Source organism: Drosophila ficusphila, unplaced genomic scaffold (assembly GCF_018152265.1).
Source record: "Drosophila ficusphila isolate 14025-0441.05 unplaced genomic scaffold, ASM1815226v1 contig_791, whole genome shotgun sequence".
NCBI lineage: Eukaryota > Metazoa > Arthropoda > Insecta > Diptera > Drosophilidae > Drosophila > Drosophila ficusphila.
Window position 1 is genome coordinate 29,194,876 of NW_025064737.1, and position 14,096 is coordinate 29,208,971.

General features: G+C 39.1%; 2 protein-coding genes across 12 annotated transcripts in view; one reads left to right on the forward strand and one right to left on the reverse strand.

The window, feature by feature from the left end:
* The window catches only part of LOC108098665 (polypyrimidine tract-binding protein 1), a 133,403-nt gene extending 125,632 nt beyond the window's left edge, over positions 1-7,771 (reverse strand). For 3 of the 6 annotated variants that reach the window (XM_017201750.1, XM_017201747.1, XM_017201744.1), the window contains exons 1-2: positions 7,298-7,763; positions 6,887-7,068 (exon numbers count right to left, since the gene is read on the reverse strand). Coding sequence is in view for 1 of the 6 variants with exons in the window: in XM_017201751.1 (XP_017057240.1) it covers positions 1,628-1,727; positions 7,674-7,688 (115 nt within the window). In the remaining 5 variants the exon portion in view is untranslated. Of the gene's footprint in view, positions 1-1,627; positions 1,930-6,886; positions 7,069-7,297 lie in introns of those variants that run through there. The other 3 variants (XM_017201751.1, XM_017201745.2, XM_017201749.1) reach the window with 3 other exon arrangements.
* Positions 7,772-8,473: 702 nt separating this feature from the next.
* On the forward strand, positions 8,474-12,464 carry LOC108098667 (putative inorganic phosphate cotransporter). 6 transcript variants are annotated; one of them, XM_017201753.1, is made up of 4 exons: positions 8,474-8,602; positions 10,750-10,861; positions 10,916-11,055; positions 11,120-12,464. In XM_017201753.1, the coding sequence occupies exons 2-4, from the start codon at positions 10,840-10,842 to the stop codon at positions 12,431-12,433; spliced, it is 1,476 nt and encodes a 491-aa protein (XP_017057242.1). In that variant the 5' UTR covers positions 8,474-8,602; positions 10,750-10,839; the 3' UTR covers positions 12,434-12,464. The 6 variants fall into 6 exon arrangements, with proteins under 6 accessions (XP_017057242.1, XP_017057245.1, XP_017057246.1 ...); XM_017201756.1 differs by having other exon boundaries at positions 8,480-8,602; positions 10,785-10,861; XM_017201757.2 differs by lacking the exon at positions 8,474-8,602 and adding an exon at positions 8,681-8,763 and having other exon boundaries at positions 10,785-10,861.
* The last annotated feature ends 1,632 nt before the right edge of the window (positions 12,465-14,096 follow it).

Sequence of the window (14,096 nt, forward strand, 5' to 3'; positions counted from 1 at the left end):
GATTGAATGCAATGCATAAAAAAACAAAATTCCACACCCAACAATAACAAGAAGAAAAATTGTACAAGAAAATGTTGAAAGCAGACACAAACAGGGCCAGAGCAAGCCGAGACATAGACGCCGAAAAAAGGCAAGCAAGGGCAATCCTGGGTAAAGATGCTATCCAAAGACAAATCTGGGTCGAAAGCGCAAAGTGCAACAACTCGTACGCAGTATGCAGACAGAAGGAAAAGGCGGATAAAAGCTGCGAGGGAAATGCGGCACCAATAAATGCAAGTGGCACGCGCCTTGCTTGAAACTCCAAGGGTGTAAAACAAAGGCAAAAACTAAACTCCTTTTTGGCACTTGCTCCTGCTAGCTGGAAATTGGATGCCGCCTGACGCACGAGCAGCGACTCCCTGCCACCCGGCAACACGAATTGCCTTTGTCATTGGCTGTGTTGTCTAACTCTGTCTGAGGCTACTTGAACGGCTTAAGTGAAATTAAATAAAATCTTTAGGGGCCAAGAAGAGAATAGCAACAGGTGTTGTACGTTGGACGACCTCAGTTACGCATTTTTAATTGAAACTTTTGATTTTCAACGAGGTCGGAGCTTTTGGGATAGTTTTCGCAAAAGTACTGCCGATAATCGCACATATTTCTAAGGATAACTGATTTTTTATTGTTAAAAAAAAAAGAAAAAAATTATCAAAATTGGAGATAAAGATTACATCGCTCTAAGGTGCGTGGGTTCCATTTCTAACTTGCAATAGGTGATGAAGTCGTCGTCGCTGTGTATTCACCCACACCGTGATCGTAACAGTCTAATTCGTTTAAGAGCAATTGAAATAAATTCTAAAGCAAATTGCCTTAATGTGATAGACAGAGAAAGCCAAAAAGCGACGACAAACATCGCCTCGGCAGTTTTGTGATTATTTTCTTGTTTGGCTAATGTCCAAATGCACTTAAAAATGCTGAGGCTATGTAAATGGGTCTTTAGCCTCTCCAGCACAGTAAAAACTTCCTCTTGCCATCCGCACATGTATGTACAATTTTATAGCTTTGCGCCAGGCTCTTGAATACAGTTTCCAAGTATGTATCGTATTTTTTCTTAGAACCAAAAGCAATGAGAAACGCCTGGGAACTGGTCAAAAAGAATAAGGAGTTTTTGGTGGTCGCATGTGGTTGGCGAAATCGAAACATAGTTGCACTACTTATCACCAAAAAATGTTTTTTTTTTACCATTTTACTAATTTGACAGAAGAATATAAGTGGTCAATACATTTCATTATTACAGGGCTTTCAAAAATTTCGTGACACAATGGTATGACCGTGACGTAAAGAGATACATTTTACTAACAGTAACAAGAACGGCATATTTAATATAGTCTTACTATGCAAATTTAACTTCTTCTTGCCACCCGAACCATCCAAGGCATGGAAATATTTTTAATAACTGCCACGGAGGTGCAGGAAGCTTATGGAGCAACCTCATTGTCAGAGTCAAAACGCATACATATATGGCTTAATGTGACAACCGCACTATTATGGTACAGTTACTTCTGTAGTTCTCAATAACTTAAAATGAAAGGAATACCGGGTGTATGCGTAGCTTTAATGTGATAAGATTTAAAGCTGATTTACTCACCCACTTTAAAGGAACCCACACATGTGGAGCCGCATACAGCGCTGTCGTTTCTCAGCTTTTGGTTATTTCGACTCAATTTCAACGCTGGCTTTGTGATAAACTATTTAAAATGATTGTAGTCAAATTGCGCACACAGTATGGAAATAGAAGCAATTAAAAATTTAAGTTTACTTGGCGATACGGATATTTATAGATTGGTTTTTTTTTGATTATTTGGTAATTGGGTGGCTTTTTAATGCACTCACAGAAATTTATTTCGTTGCACTTTAATAAATTAGTACTCACAGTTACCTAAGGCTAATTCATTAATTAAACTTCACACTGAACGTCAACAAAAAAATGTAAAGCCGATTTTATAAACTTTAAAACATATACGCATTTGAATTTATTAAAAATTCTTTTCTATGCGCTGTGCTGGCTGAGATGTGGCCAACTTGGCTAATTCGAGAGATACTGACACTGCACACGACTCTTATTCGCGACGCTGGTGGCCGGTGGTGTTGGTTTGGTGGTGCTAGTAGCAGTAGTTGTACTAGTAGAAGGGGAGCGGATGGGCGGCTGAAAAATCGGAAAAGAACAGAACATTTCCCATAAGACACGCGTTTATATAAATATTTTTTAATAGATTCTGGAGTTCCTTTTATACAAATGAATGTTGATATTAAGGGACATGATCTTGAACAGAAACGAAATGGAAAAAATGGGAGATGGGAACAAAAATGTGCATACGAAAAAGAATGTGATTTTTCAGAGCTTAACATTGATATAGAAATTAAATTAAAATAAATTAGAAAACAATGAAAAACAGCGGACAACCACAATAGGAGAGAGCACCAAGCAACCAGAACAACATTCAAGCAAGAAAACAGATAAAGACAGAAAATTTGGAGAAGAGGGAATAGGCGGCTATAAAACAGCTAATATATACCGGAGTGAGCCAATAAATAAAAGAAACGGAATCAGGGCAAAGACAACTTGCACTGTACAATAACAGCATGCGCGTAAAATCCACTAAATATATAGGAACACAGAGATACGATTTTTGGATATATGTATATGCACATACTTAGATATTCGTATAGCAAGGCCAGGAAGCGTTATGGTGTTCATTTATTCAAAAGATTATTTGTTTATCTACATTTTGTATGGTTGTTTTGGTGAAAATTTAAAACAAGTGACAATGAATTTATGAAATATATGTGAAGTAGCGTTTTTGGTAATAACTTGTTTATCTTAATCCATTGAAGTTCATTTATGCATGTTTTTTCACATTCCCTTCCCTTCTTGACAGAAATATGTTCTTTAGGCAGCCAAATTTAACCCCTTATTACACAAAACCATAAAAAAATTTTTTGAAATCGACAACCGAAGAGGCTGAAAAATAGCTGTCAGCTTTGGTCTCTCTCTCTCTCTTATCAATCAAAAGAAAATAATCGCCTACGGTCGCACAACAACAAACCTATCCATTCACAAATCATGTGTGGCATTAAAGTTGTCTAGCTTCTGTCAAAAATATACGCGCAGACTGATAAAAAAAGAAAATATTACACCAAAAATTATAAGTAACAGTAAAAGGTATATTGACATATATTTAACTGAGCACTTAACTTTGTTCAGTGTAACTAACTCAAAAGACTCCTCGCAGAGGGATCTCCATGTTGATAATAAATTGAGTGACAACAGGCCCACCTTACTCGATAGAAGCCTGCGTAAGCTTGTGGGCCATTAGAAAGATCTATTGCGCGGCAAATCTACCCAATGATGCATGTCCCACGCATACCACATATTTTGTCAGCCTCAGTAATCGGCTGTGTTAATTTGCATGTTTATCAACACCTTAACAAGTAGACGTTGAGAACCAAGTCAAACAAAACTAAGCCATCACACTAAATAGCAATAAATATTTATGCTTTAGCCTCTGCCCGATCTTGGTTCGTAGGGTTATATTCAAAAAAAATATTTTTGTATTCTAATTATAGCATTTGCGTTGATTAGCCTTTCATGTTTTACGACTATAGTCTGGAAATCAATGAAAATTCCTCGCCAGACGTAAATAAATCTTTTATTTGTTTGAAGGAATATAAAGAAATTTTTTTCTCACTTTATACGGTACAGATGACTCCGTAAATTATCTCGACCCTCCAGCTTTTTGGAGTTTTTTTAACTTCGGGTTGCCAAATTCAAACTTTTAAACCGGTTTTAGTTACACAGATATACGCACTTTTTATGATCGTGTTTGCAGAGAACCAAGTTCAAAGAGTAATGTCGAAAAAAATTAACATCATTAATCATTTTGGTGCGAACAATCTCGTATTTTTCGAATATGTTCGTGCTTTGGGTAACGCATGTGCGTTTGTTTATTTGTATGGTTGCGTTTTTTTCCAAAGCAAATGGCTTAACATCGTAACGCATGGAAGCACAGCAGAAAAGCCAAAACAGAGGAACTACCATGGCACTAAACTCAAAACATTGAAAGAAGCACAGTATAACACACATTTTGTAGCTGTATAGTAATTTTTAAAATTCGATGTGTTAAACCGAAATAATGTCGATTTTCGGTTAATTTTTTCAGGTTAACATTGGCAGCTATATGATCTTAATAAATTTGTATGCCTTGCAATTTTTTATAACTATGAGTAATTTTTCTTTATTATTTTCATTAATTTGATCAGTGGTTCCAGTGCAAACTGTATAATATACTTTTAAAAATTCCCAGGCCAAATTGTTGTTTTCTCTTAATATTCTGTTTTTATTCCGATATTTCTTTTGACACCTATATGATATATTCGTCCGATCCCGAATGTTGCGACCGTACCAACAAGTCTTTCGGTAGTTTCAGCGACGAAGCTTTGGAAATTAGAGACCAGTTTGCGTAAAAACAGACCTTAAACCGGCCGTCGGACAGCCTGAAGTGCCTATATTGATTTGGAAGGTGATCTTGATGTAAGTAACCACTGAAGGGTATAGAAAATGTAGTCTTAAAACAGCGAGTTGATAAGCAAGCTCTTTCTCTAGTTTCGTATACTCTCTGTAAACAAGGGTATCAACATCATATGTATGCGCAGATACAAACGCAAACACTTGAACACGAGAGCGAGACCCGAAGCTCCGAAAATTTGTGCTCAAGGTCAGGCTCGTTCAATTTTCGAAACTGGGCATTCAACTTTATAATTTATAAAACGCGTTTGGGTATAACTACGAGTAGGGGAGGGACGCGTTCAACAACACAAACCCAAGACCAAAAAGAAACGAAAACCAAGACAAAACGCGCAAGCGTGGCCCCAGAAGTTTTCGCATGGGCGAAAGGGAGACGGCAGCTTGTCCAAATATGGAGCAGGGAGACGTTTCTGTCCGCCAGAGCGACATGATCCAATGATCGAGATAGCTTCCAGTTGAGCTTTATTCTCGACGCAGTTTGCAAGGGGTCTGTGTGACCGTCATAAATATTCTCTTGATGGTTTGATTACCGCTGCCGGAGTTTTTTTTGTATTTTTCGAATAACCATTTTGTACTGGCATCATCCCCAACGAAGTTCTTTCAACCCAGTGACTCAGTTTGCATTGCAGTACAGGTAAAACGTGTTTCAGCTTTTGGTTCTGTTTTGTTTTTAATCGGTTTGTATCGCGGCACGCATTCAGCCTTGGCAGTGAAACAAATGGAGTTTAACGCGGCGAGTAAATTTGGTTATCTGAAATCAGACCACTTTGCCTGCAAATCATATCCACAGAAAAAATTTCAATACAATTGGAGCTTGCGTTCATACTTCACAAATCAATAATATTCTATCAGCAAGCTGTGAATTAAGTGGATAGCCCTTAATTACAAGGGGATACATAATTACTATAAAAGTAATAAGAAATATATATATGTACTAGTAAGCTTTCTAAGGTGAAAACAGTTTCCCGTTTTCTTGATAATTGACGCCACTTTTATCGAAGTTAGAATAATTAAAGGGAGAAGACTGCGCGGCAGGCAAGAGGTTACCCCCTCAAAACTGACAACTGTTAATCAACAAATTGATGACGGAACGCAGCTCATACATGCGGGTGCTACATTTCAGTTACTTTCGATTTCGCAAAATGCGATACGATAATACAAACAAATGCAAAGGCGGTGGCTCCCGGAGGAAGGCGAAGAGAAGGCGTGGCGGGCACGAACGACAACAATTGGAGACTTCCACTAAATCCCGCACTCGGAGCCAAAGCCAGACGCTAATTTGATATTTTAATGGCTTTTTGTTTGCAAATTACACTCGACTCTACGTCGCGTCGCCCTGCACAGCCCGCCGCCTGCCCAAACACTGTTAAATGACTCGTTTGTGTCTAAAATAACGGCGCTAGTTGTACAATACTGGTCACTGGATCCATGTGCATATTCGCGTTGACTTTTATTTTAAAATGAATACGACTCGCAGAGTGCAATTTGAGTGCAAGTGGGTAGGTGGAATAAAGCGGCAGCCTGACGAAAAAAATTAAGACAAAATTTCCAGTTGCTAGAACCAATTAGCAGTTCAACAACATGTGAAGAGACAACTCAACACTTCGATAGCGAAAGAGTTTATATTCGTCTCCTAAAACTTATATCTGCATAACCTTATTTTTTTTTCAATTTTGCTGCTTTATCAAAAGAGCTCTAGTTCCTAACATTTAGTTGACCTGGGGAACCAAAAACAAAGCTCATGAATGTCAACTTAATGAAAATCCTACAAACATGAAGTAAAGTGGTCAAAGTCAAGTGTAATGGTCAAAACCATAGCGAAGTGAAGCGAAGCATACCAGAAAAAACGATTGCATGGTGCAAAGAGGATCAAATCTATACAAATGATGAAATTACTTTGAGCACGCCAATGAGTCAGCAAAAGTATGCAAAAGAAGTAGCGATGCATACATAGATCAATTTTTAACATAAAAGCAAAAATCGCCACTAATAAAAAGTATTTTGATGGTGAAATTGCTTACGTATGCAGTTGAGAATCCATATTTCCGACACCAAAAGGGTGGAAAAAGTTGTTTCTGACGGCTTGTCAGAAATCGTAAAACAACAATGCGTAATCACGAACAATGAGTAAAAGACAGTGAGGAAGAGACAGAGAGTGAGTTGAAAAAAGATTGCGTGGGCTGCAGGTAAAATGATCGCTGTTCTCAAATTGGGAAGCAGTCAGAGAACAGTAAAATGCAGAAATAGTAAAACTGTATTAAGATTGTTAAAATTTAGTATTGAAAAATGAAGCAGGCAGCATGGCATAAAAAATCGACTTACAAATCAACAAGTAGAAGGCAGCAACGTGTGTTCTTGACTTTCTTGTGGGTATCCGTTTAATTTTTAATCCAACTTAAAACGTATATAACAATTTTGGATTTTTCTCTATCGTTTTGCACACTGATAATTTTGACACTTTTTAGAAGGACGCGGGGTGCGTGTCCGAACAAAATATATATTCACTAAATAAATCACAACGGTTTTTACAATGGAACACTTTTTACTTTTTGCCAACTTTAAATCTTTGACAATTTAAATCTAAATCAAATTAGTACACAACATTTATTTTTTATTTGTCAAGCAAGAAGACTGTTTCACATAGCTAGCGACTACTGTACTGCCTTTTTCATTAAAATTTAAAGTTGGCAAAAAGCACACCGCATCATCGGTTTGCATTTCCAATCGACCCACCAGCGGATTCCTAATCCACTCCCGGTGATCGCACCACCGAAACCACGAACACACGTCAAGGAACAAAGGAACGCAGGACACGAAAAGCTAACACTAACGAAACGGGACCCAAACGAAGTAAAATAGAGAGTAGTTTCCGAATGTCAAACTGAAACTGGGCTCACGGCGTCACTTTAATTTCCAGTGACATGAAACGCAAATCAAACAATGTATTACCCGGCGATTATTGCGCACGTTTATTTCCACCAACTCGTCAGCTGCGCGTTTGGCGGCAAGAGCTTTGTTCGCGCACCTCCTTTTGTCCCTTTCTTGAAGACCGTTTAACGCGCGAAAGGCAGTTGTAATTAATTTGTTTACTTCTAGAAACAGAACTCACGAGATAGTAAAGCATTCGCTCGCCGACTATTTTGTTAAATCAAACTTCATTGCACTTGCATTTACCGCTACGATCAAATGTTTAACTCGAGCTACAAAAACAAATGATCGCAAAAAGACTAGGGGTGGGTAAATATCGATAAGACATCGATTAATGCTGACAGATTTTTTAAAACATTAATGTTTCTCCACCCCTCGAAGATTTTGTCACCATCCGCGATAACTATGGTTACTGTCTCGGATGGACAGATTATTTTAACAGAATGTTAAGTAGTACGTTTTTTTAACAGGAATGTTAAGTACAACGATCGATGGTTGGTGTCTATGTTAATGTTTCTCCACCCCTCGAAGATTTTGTCACCATCCCCGAAAACTATGGTTACTGTCTCGGATGGACCGATTATTTTAACAGAATGTTAAGTAATACGTTTTTTTAACAGGAATGTTAAGTACAACGATCGATGGTTGGTGTCTATGCTTGCACGCGTTAGTGCGATTTCTTTTAGTTCCCCGACTCTCTCTTTACCCACTGAGTGGGACAGTTAACCGGTTAAATCAGCTTGCGCGCCTTGTTTATTTTGAATTCTACTTGTCCCCCTCAACAAGAATTAATTTAAGATTTATTCTTAGACGCTTCATAAATAATATTTTAAGCCGTGGGCTGCTGCCTCACCGTTTCTAAACGGTAACAAAAACATACTGGTGATTAAATTTTACATATAAGGCGATCACTAATTTTAGTTGTGACATCAACCTTTTCTTTATTTTCGTTTCGCACATGTTGATCTTTTAAATGTATATTAAGACTTTACCATGTGAGGTAGTTTTTGATCCCGTCACGTGCAGATATCTAAAACTGTAGAAATATTTTTAAAATTAAAGCCTCATAAAAAACATTAAGGGGGACCCTGCGATTCGTTCTTCAATTGGGTAATTTCAAGCACAATTTTATACGAGAAAAATACGATTCACATTTAAAAAAACAAATGTTGTCAAGTTAATAGAACACAAAAAAAGTCAAATTTCTTTTATGCCCTTCGGATGAGAGTTTTATTTTCATTTGCGTAGGCTCTCTCTGTTCGTTGCGACGGGTAAGCAGTGAAACGAATAGTGAGCGCCAATCGCTAGCGGGAGCAGTTTGGCGTTGGGGGCTAAACAAACTGCGATCGGATAACTATATAGAAAACAGAATCGAAATAGACGCACAATTAGCACGCGGAGAACGGGTCGAACAACATAGCAAAACAAACCCCAATTAAAATCAGATATTAATAGACAAAAAACGTGCTCAACAATAAAAAGGTTCGGTTAACAAGTGAATATATAGTTTAATTATAGTGCAACAATGTGGTGGATCTCTGAAAATACCGGCAGTAAATTCTTGCATATTTGTCTGATACTACTTGAACGAAAATAGCTAAAGAAAAATGTAAAGTGTTTGCATATACCTATTTTATAAACTCATGTGAAATATACATTGGAACAGACCAACGAAAAATGTCACCACCAAAATGCAGTCGGCTTTAAATAATTTAATAAAATTAAAGAAAAAGAATAGATCGCAAGCATTTTTAAAGTGGGTTTAAAAGAATTGTCAAACAGAATGAAATCTAAATACACCCACAAGGACATATACGCATTGAATAAATCGTTTTTGTTATTGTACCCGTTACCCACTAAATTTGAGGGAATATCGTATCTTATTCCGACAAATAAGCTTTATATTGCTTATAACGACGCGTGTTTCGTGTATGAATATTTTTATATTTTAGGTGTTGGCATTTCATACATAGTAATAAAACAACAGATAGCAAAACTTTTTCATTAGATCCCACATTGTCTAAGGCATTCCAAAATGTATTTTTACTTTTTTTTATCACTAGGCGACGAACCAAATTGATAATAAATGTGTTTGTGTATGTCTTTATTAGACACCTAGACATATCTACCTAGAGTGGTAAAAGGGGTCAACATTATTTTTAAAAATTTCCACGCAGCTCTTTAATTCGTCAGATTAAATGCATACAAAAAGCAAATACATACCTAAATTTTGATTTCTCCTGAATTTAAATTAAATTTAAAACTAAAAAACAACTGTGTTTAAAGTGGATATTTATCATTTGAGTCTTTCGTTCTGAGCTTAGAGAATATGAACTATCTAAATCATTGACAATAACGAAATCAGTTCAAAACGGTTATTATTCAAACAAAAAGTCAGAAGGCATTGGAATATTAACAAGCGAATATATGATTTCTTAAACCGAACTTTAACAAAAATTGTTTATTTATTTCTTATAAAAAAGTTAACAACCTTTTTTATTGTAGGAAATATTGTGTTCGAATGTATTCTTTGAATTTTGCATCTATGTCAATGTTATTTATTTTTTTGAGCGGCATTATCGGCACCACCACCCACCTCCCATAGTCAGGCGACCACCCAACTTTGACGATTGGCAGTCGTCCACACGTTGCCAACTATTAGAACAATTGAAAAACAGTGTGGGAGTGTATGTGGGTGGCACTGAAAGGTATCTTGTTAGCTGTACTGATACAATTGTAAATGCAGAGATTTAAATTCAGTTTTTGTACGTTTGTGTTTTTCCGTTGCGTATTATCGTGGAAATTTGCACACTAACTGGGAACGGGACTCGAGCTCAGGCAGATTGCCAAACAAGAAAAAGGCAGACAGCAAAAAATCTGAAAAACAACAAACCCGAAAAATATCTAAAATAACAAACAATGGAATTGAATGGCGGCAATATCCGACTAAGGGCAGTGAGGGACCTGTGGAGTGTTTGTGTTTGCCCAGGCTGAGAGCAATAACAGCTTCTCTGGAATTGCAGTTGGACAAATGCTGAGCTTGGTCAGATTTGAAAGCGAATATCTCACATGTTCGATGGGTTGTATTCCTCGTCAATCTGATTATATCAGTTGCAAAGTGTTTTTGGTCATTGAAATTTTTATTCAAGTGTAATTTTTTAAGTTTTTTGCAGACTGACTCTTATAATGTTTTATTTAGTTTCCTTCATTATGCAAATATTAATGATATTACAAATAATAATACTTATTAATTTTAGTACGTTAATCTGAGTGCACACAACCTAAATTACAGAACCCATAGATGACCAATAAAACCGACGGTGCTTCAAATTAAAGGAATTACTAACATGGAGGAAATTCCTGCAAAACGTAAGACTAAACTATATATGTTTCACAACCTCTTCATGTTCTTTTGTTTAAAAGTGCCACGCCTGGGGCTGCGACATCTGCAGGCGGGTCTCCTCTTCTATGGTCTGGCGGCTAACACAGTCCTGCAACTGAACGTGGGCGTGGCAGTTGTGGCAATGACCAACGGAACCAAATCGAGCGATGGCGACACGCCCGTGGGTAAGCGAAAAATCAGCTGCAAGCACCCAGCTTACCTCTTTTCTCGTCAACCCTTTTTAGCACTACAACTGGTCGGAGGTGGAGAAGTCTTACGTCCTGTCGAGCTACTACTGGGGCTGCGCCCTGGCCCAGTTCCCCGCCGGCTATCTGTGCAAGCGCTTCGGCTCTAAGGCGGTCCTTTTCTGGGGCACCTTGGGATCTTCCCTGCTCAGTGCCCTTACCACCTACGGGGTGTATGCAGCGGGCTGGAAGGCGTACTGTGTCATTCGTCTGCTGCAGGGTCTGTGCCAGGTGACCTGGCCGTGCATCCACCAGCATTTGGCCAACTGGTGCCCCACGGCGGAGCGAACCCGTCTGGGAGCGTTTGCCTACACGGGCTTTGATTGCGGAAATGTGTTGGCCATGTACGGGGCGGGGCAGATAGCCAGTTCATCGATGGGGTGGCCCGGCATTAGTTACTCCGCGGCAGGCTTCGGCCTGGTTTGGTGCGTCCTTTGGCTGCTTCTGGCGGCCAATAGGGCGAGCGAAGCAAGATTCATTGGCGACGCGGAAAAGGTCTTCATCATGGAGGATCTTCAACGATCGGAAAGGAAGGAGCCCAAGAAAATGGAGATCCCCTGGAGGGGAATTTTCACCTCAGTCCCAGTCTACGCCCTACTCTGCGCTCGGTGTGCTGACAGTTGGGGCTTGACCACAATGCAAACCGAGCTACCTGCCTACTTAAGCGGCGTCTTGGCCCTGGATTTGAAAAGCAATGCGCTCTTTTCGGCGCTTCCCTTTCTGCTCATGTGGATCATGTGCTACGTTTATCTCGTTATTGCAGACGTTGTTCTCCAAAAAAAGTGGATGAGCTTGACAGCGCTAAGAAAGACTTACACGAGCATAGCCCTTTGGGCACCGGCTTCCATAATGCTGGCGCTCGTGTTCGTGGGAGAAGGGCAGAAGACCTTGGTCCTAGTGTTAGTAACTCTTAGTGTGGGCGTGAGCAGTGCGGCCACGATTGGCAGCGAGCTAAACACGATTGATTTATCGCCAAACCATGCCGGGATTCTAGCCGGCCTCATGAGCAGCTTTACCAATCTAATGGCCTTGCTGACGCCCCTCGTAGTGGGCGTTTTGGTCACGGACACCAGTCAGCGAGGACAATGGCAGGTGGTCTTCAGCCTGGCAGCCGGAATACTCTTTGCCGGGAATGTGATCTTCTTGGTTTGGGGAACGGCCACGACCCAGACGTGGAACGAGTACAAAGAATCGCAGCGAGAACTGGAGCCGGAGGAGAAGCCGTTCCAGCACACCAAGCTGGAAATAGCGCAAACACCTGACAGTGCCGATGCCAACGGAGTAGGCTTAAGACTGAACTGTACGAGCCCTTGAAAATAAATATACTATTCTATTTTAAATTCCATTTGCATAGAGCTGATTTAAAAGAACTAGATTAACCGGGGTTCTTAGGATTAATTTTTTGTTGCTTGCTAAGATTATTTTAACAAGTGTGTTTTTGTGAAAGTATGAGAAAAATTGATTTTGGAAAATGGTCTCCTGGAAAATAATAATAATCGGCAGCCTGTCAATTTCTAAGCTTTTCTGCCAAATGCTAATGTTGATTTACTACCACCTAGCATGCTGGTTTCGATCCCAGAAATATGAATATGTTTTGTCCGACTTAAGAAAATATTACCCTTTTCCTCTTTTTCCGGACACGCACCTGTGCAAAAGACGTACTTGAAGCCTAAGTCCTGCATAAAGACGACATTAAAACATGTACCTTAAACCAGGATCCGCATAAATAAATAACATCTGCTGCCTTTTCCGTTTGGGAGACAAACGCTTTGTGCTTTGCTACATATTTATAGGGGCATAAAATATTGTCGTTTATTTTTAATTTAATGACAAGAAATTTGTACGCCTCCCCTCATTCAACTCTGGTAATGGCCTGTAGCAATTGCAATCTATCTTCCTGTTTCGCTCTCCATTTACGACAAAGCAAAACAATTACAAAAACAAGTATCACACGGTCCAAAAGCGGTAATCAGCGAGGGAGACAAAGCCCGATTCAAGGCGAAGCCTAGAGCCACACCGCAGCCGCCGTTTTGGTCAGCGGCCATCTGTCAGTGGTTGAAATCAAGGGGCGGACCGTACACCCCTGTATACTCAGAAAAAATTCCGAATGGTTAAGAAATCACTCAACTGGCGAAGGACTCTTTAAGTAACTATTTTTATGCGTTCCTCTATAGGGATTTATTCTTACTTTTCAGGAAATAAAAATAAATGGCTATAGTTGTTTTTGCACATTTGTTTTTGAACTTATCATACTTTTTAATTTAAACCAATATGCGTACATAAAAAAACATAAAAACGGAGAGTCAAATAAAAATTAGATGTATGTATAATAATTTTATGTTATTTCGCTTAGTGTAGCTCCTGTTTAGTGCGCCCCGGCACGTTGATAAAACATTTCGCTTCGTTACGTTACACTTTATTTTATTTACAAAACGCACGCAGTTTACTTATTTCTCCATTTTACTCCCACCGCTGCCCCTGCAACATTATGTATACGTCGTGTTGGCCATCAGTGAGAAGCATCATTTCGGTCATTATTTGGTTACGTGCGCTAAATGAGACGCAACCGAAACACGCCCACCCGCCACATTTGAATTACGTGCGTGAAGATTATATTTTTTATAACTGGCCACCATAGACCCTTGCACTCACTGCCTTTCCCTCCTTCACCATTCACACAGCTCTTTATGTGATTTTCACTTTTTCATTTCACCCTTTCAACTAAAATTAAATGTTACGTTTAAAAGTTAACAACTACAGACGGCTAATGATGCTGGCTGGCAGAATGCATTTATCGCGAATCCGCCAGCAACTCCGTACAGCGGCGTCGGAACTTAATTTATCCAGCTATGGCTACTTTAAGTGCCTGACGCATGTTCTAATTAAAAGCAACGTTTTGAAGCAACTTACAACAAAATGGGTGCACATAAAGGAATAAATGGAATATACATTTGATCTTGTTCACTAGCCGATGTTT

Bases quoted from the DNA above. Each gene is read 5' to 3' on its own strand.
- LOC108098667 (XM_017201753.1), top strand. From the start codon at position 10,840: ATGGAGGAAATTCCTGCAAAAC. The intron at 10,862-10,915 runs GTAAGACTAAAC...TTTGTTTAAAAG, and splicing joins GGAGGAAATTCCTGCAAAAC to TGCCACGCCTGGGGCTGCGA. The intron at 11,056-11,119 runs GTGGGTAAGCGA...AACCCTTTTTAG, and splicing joins CGAGCGATGGCGACACGCCC to CACTACAACTGGTCGGAGGT.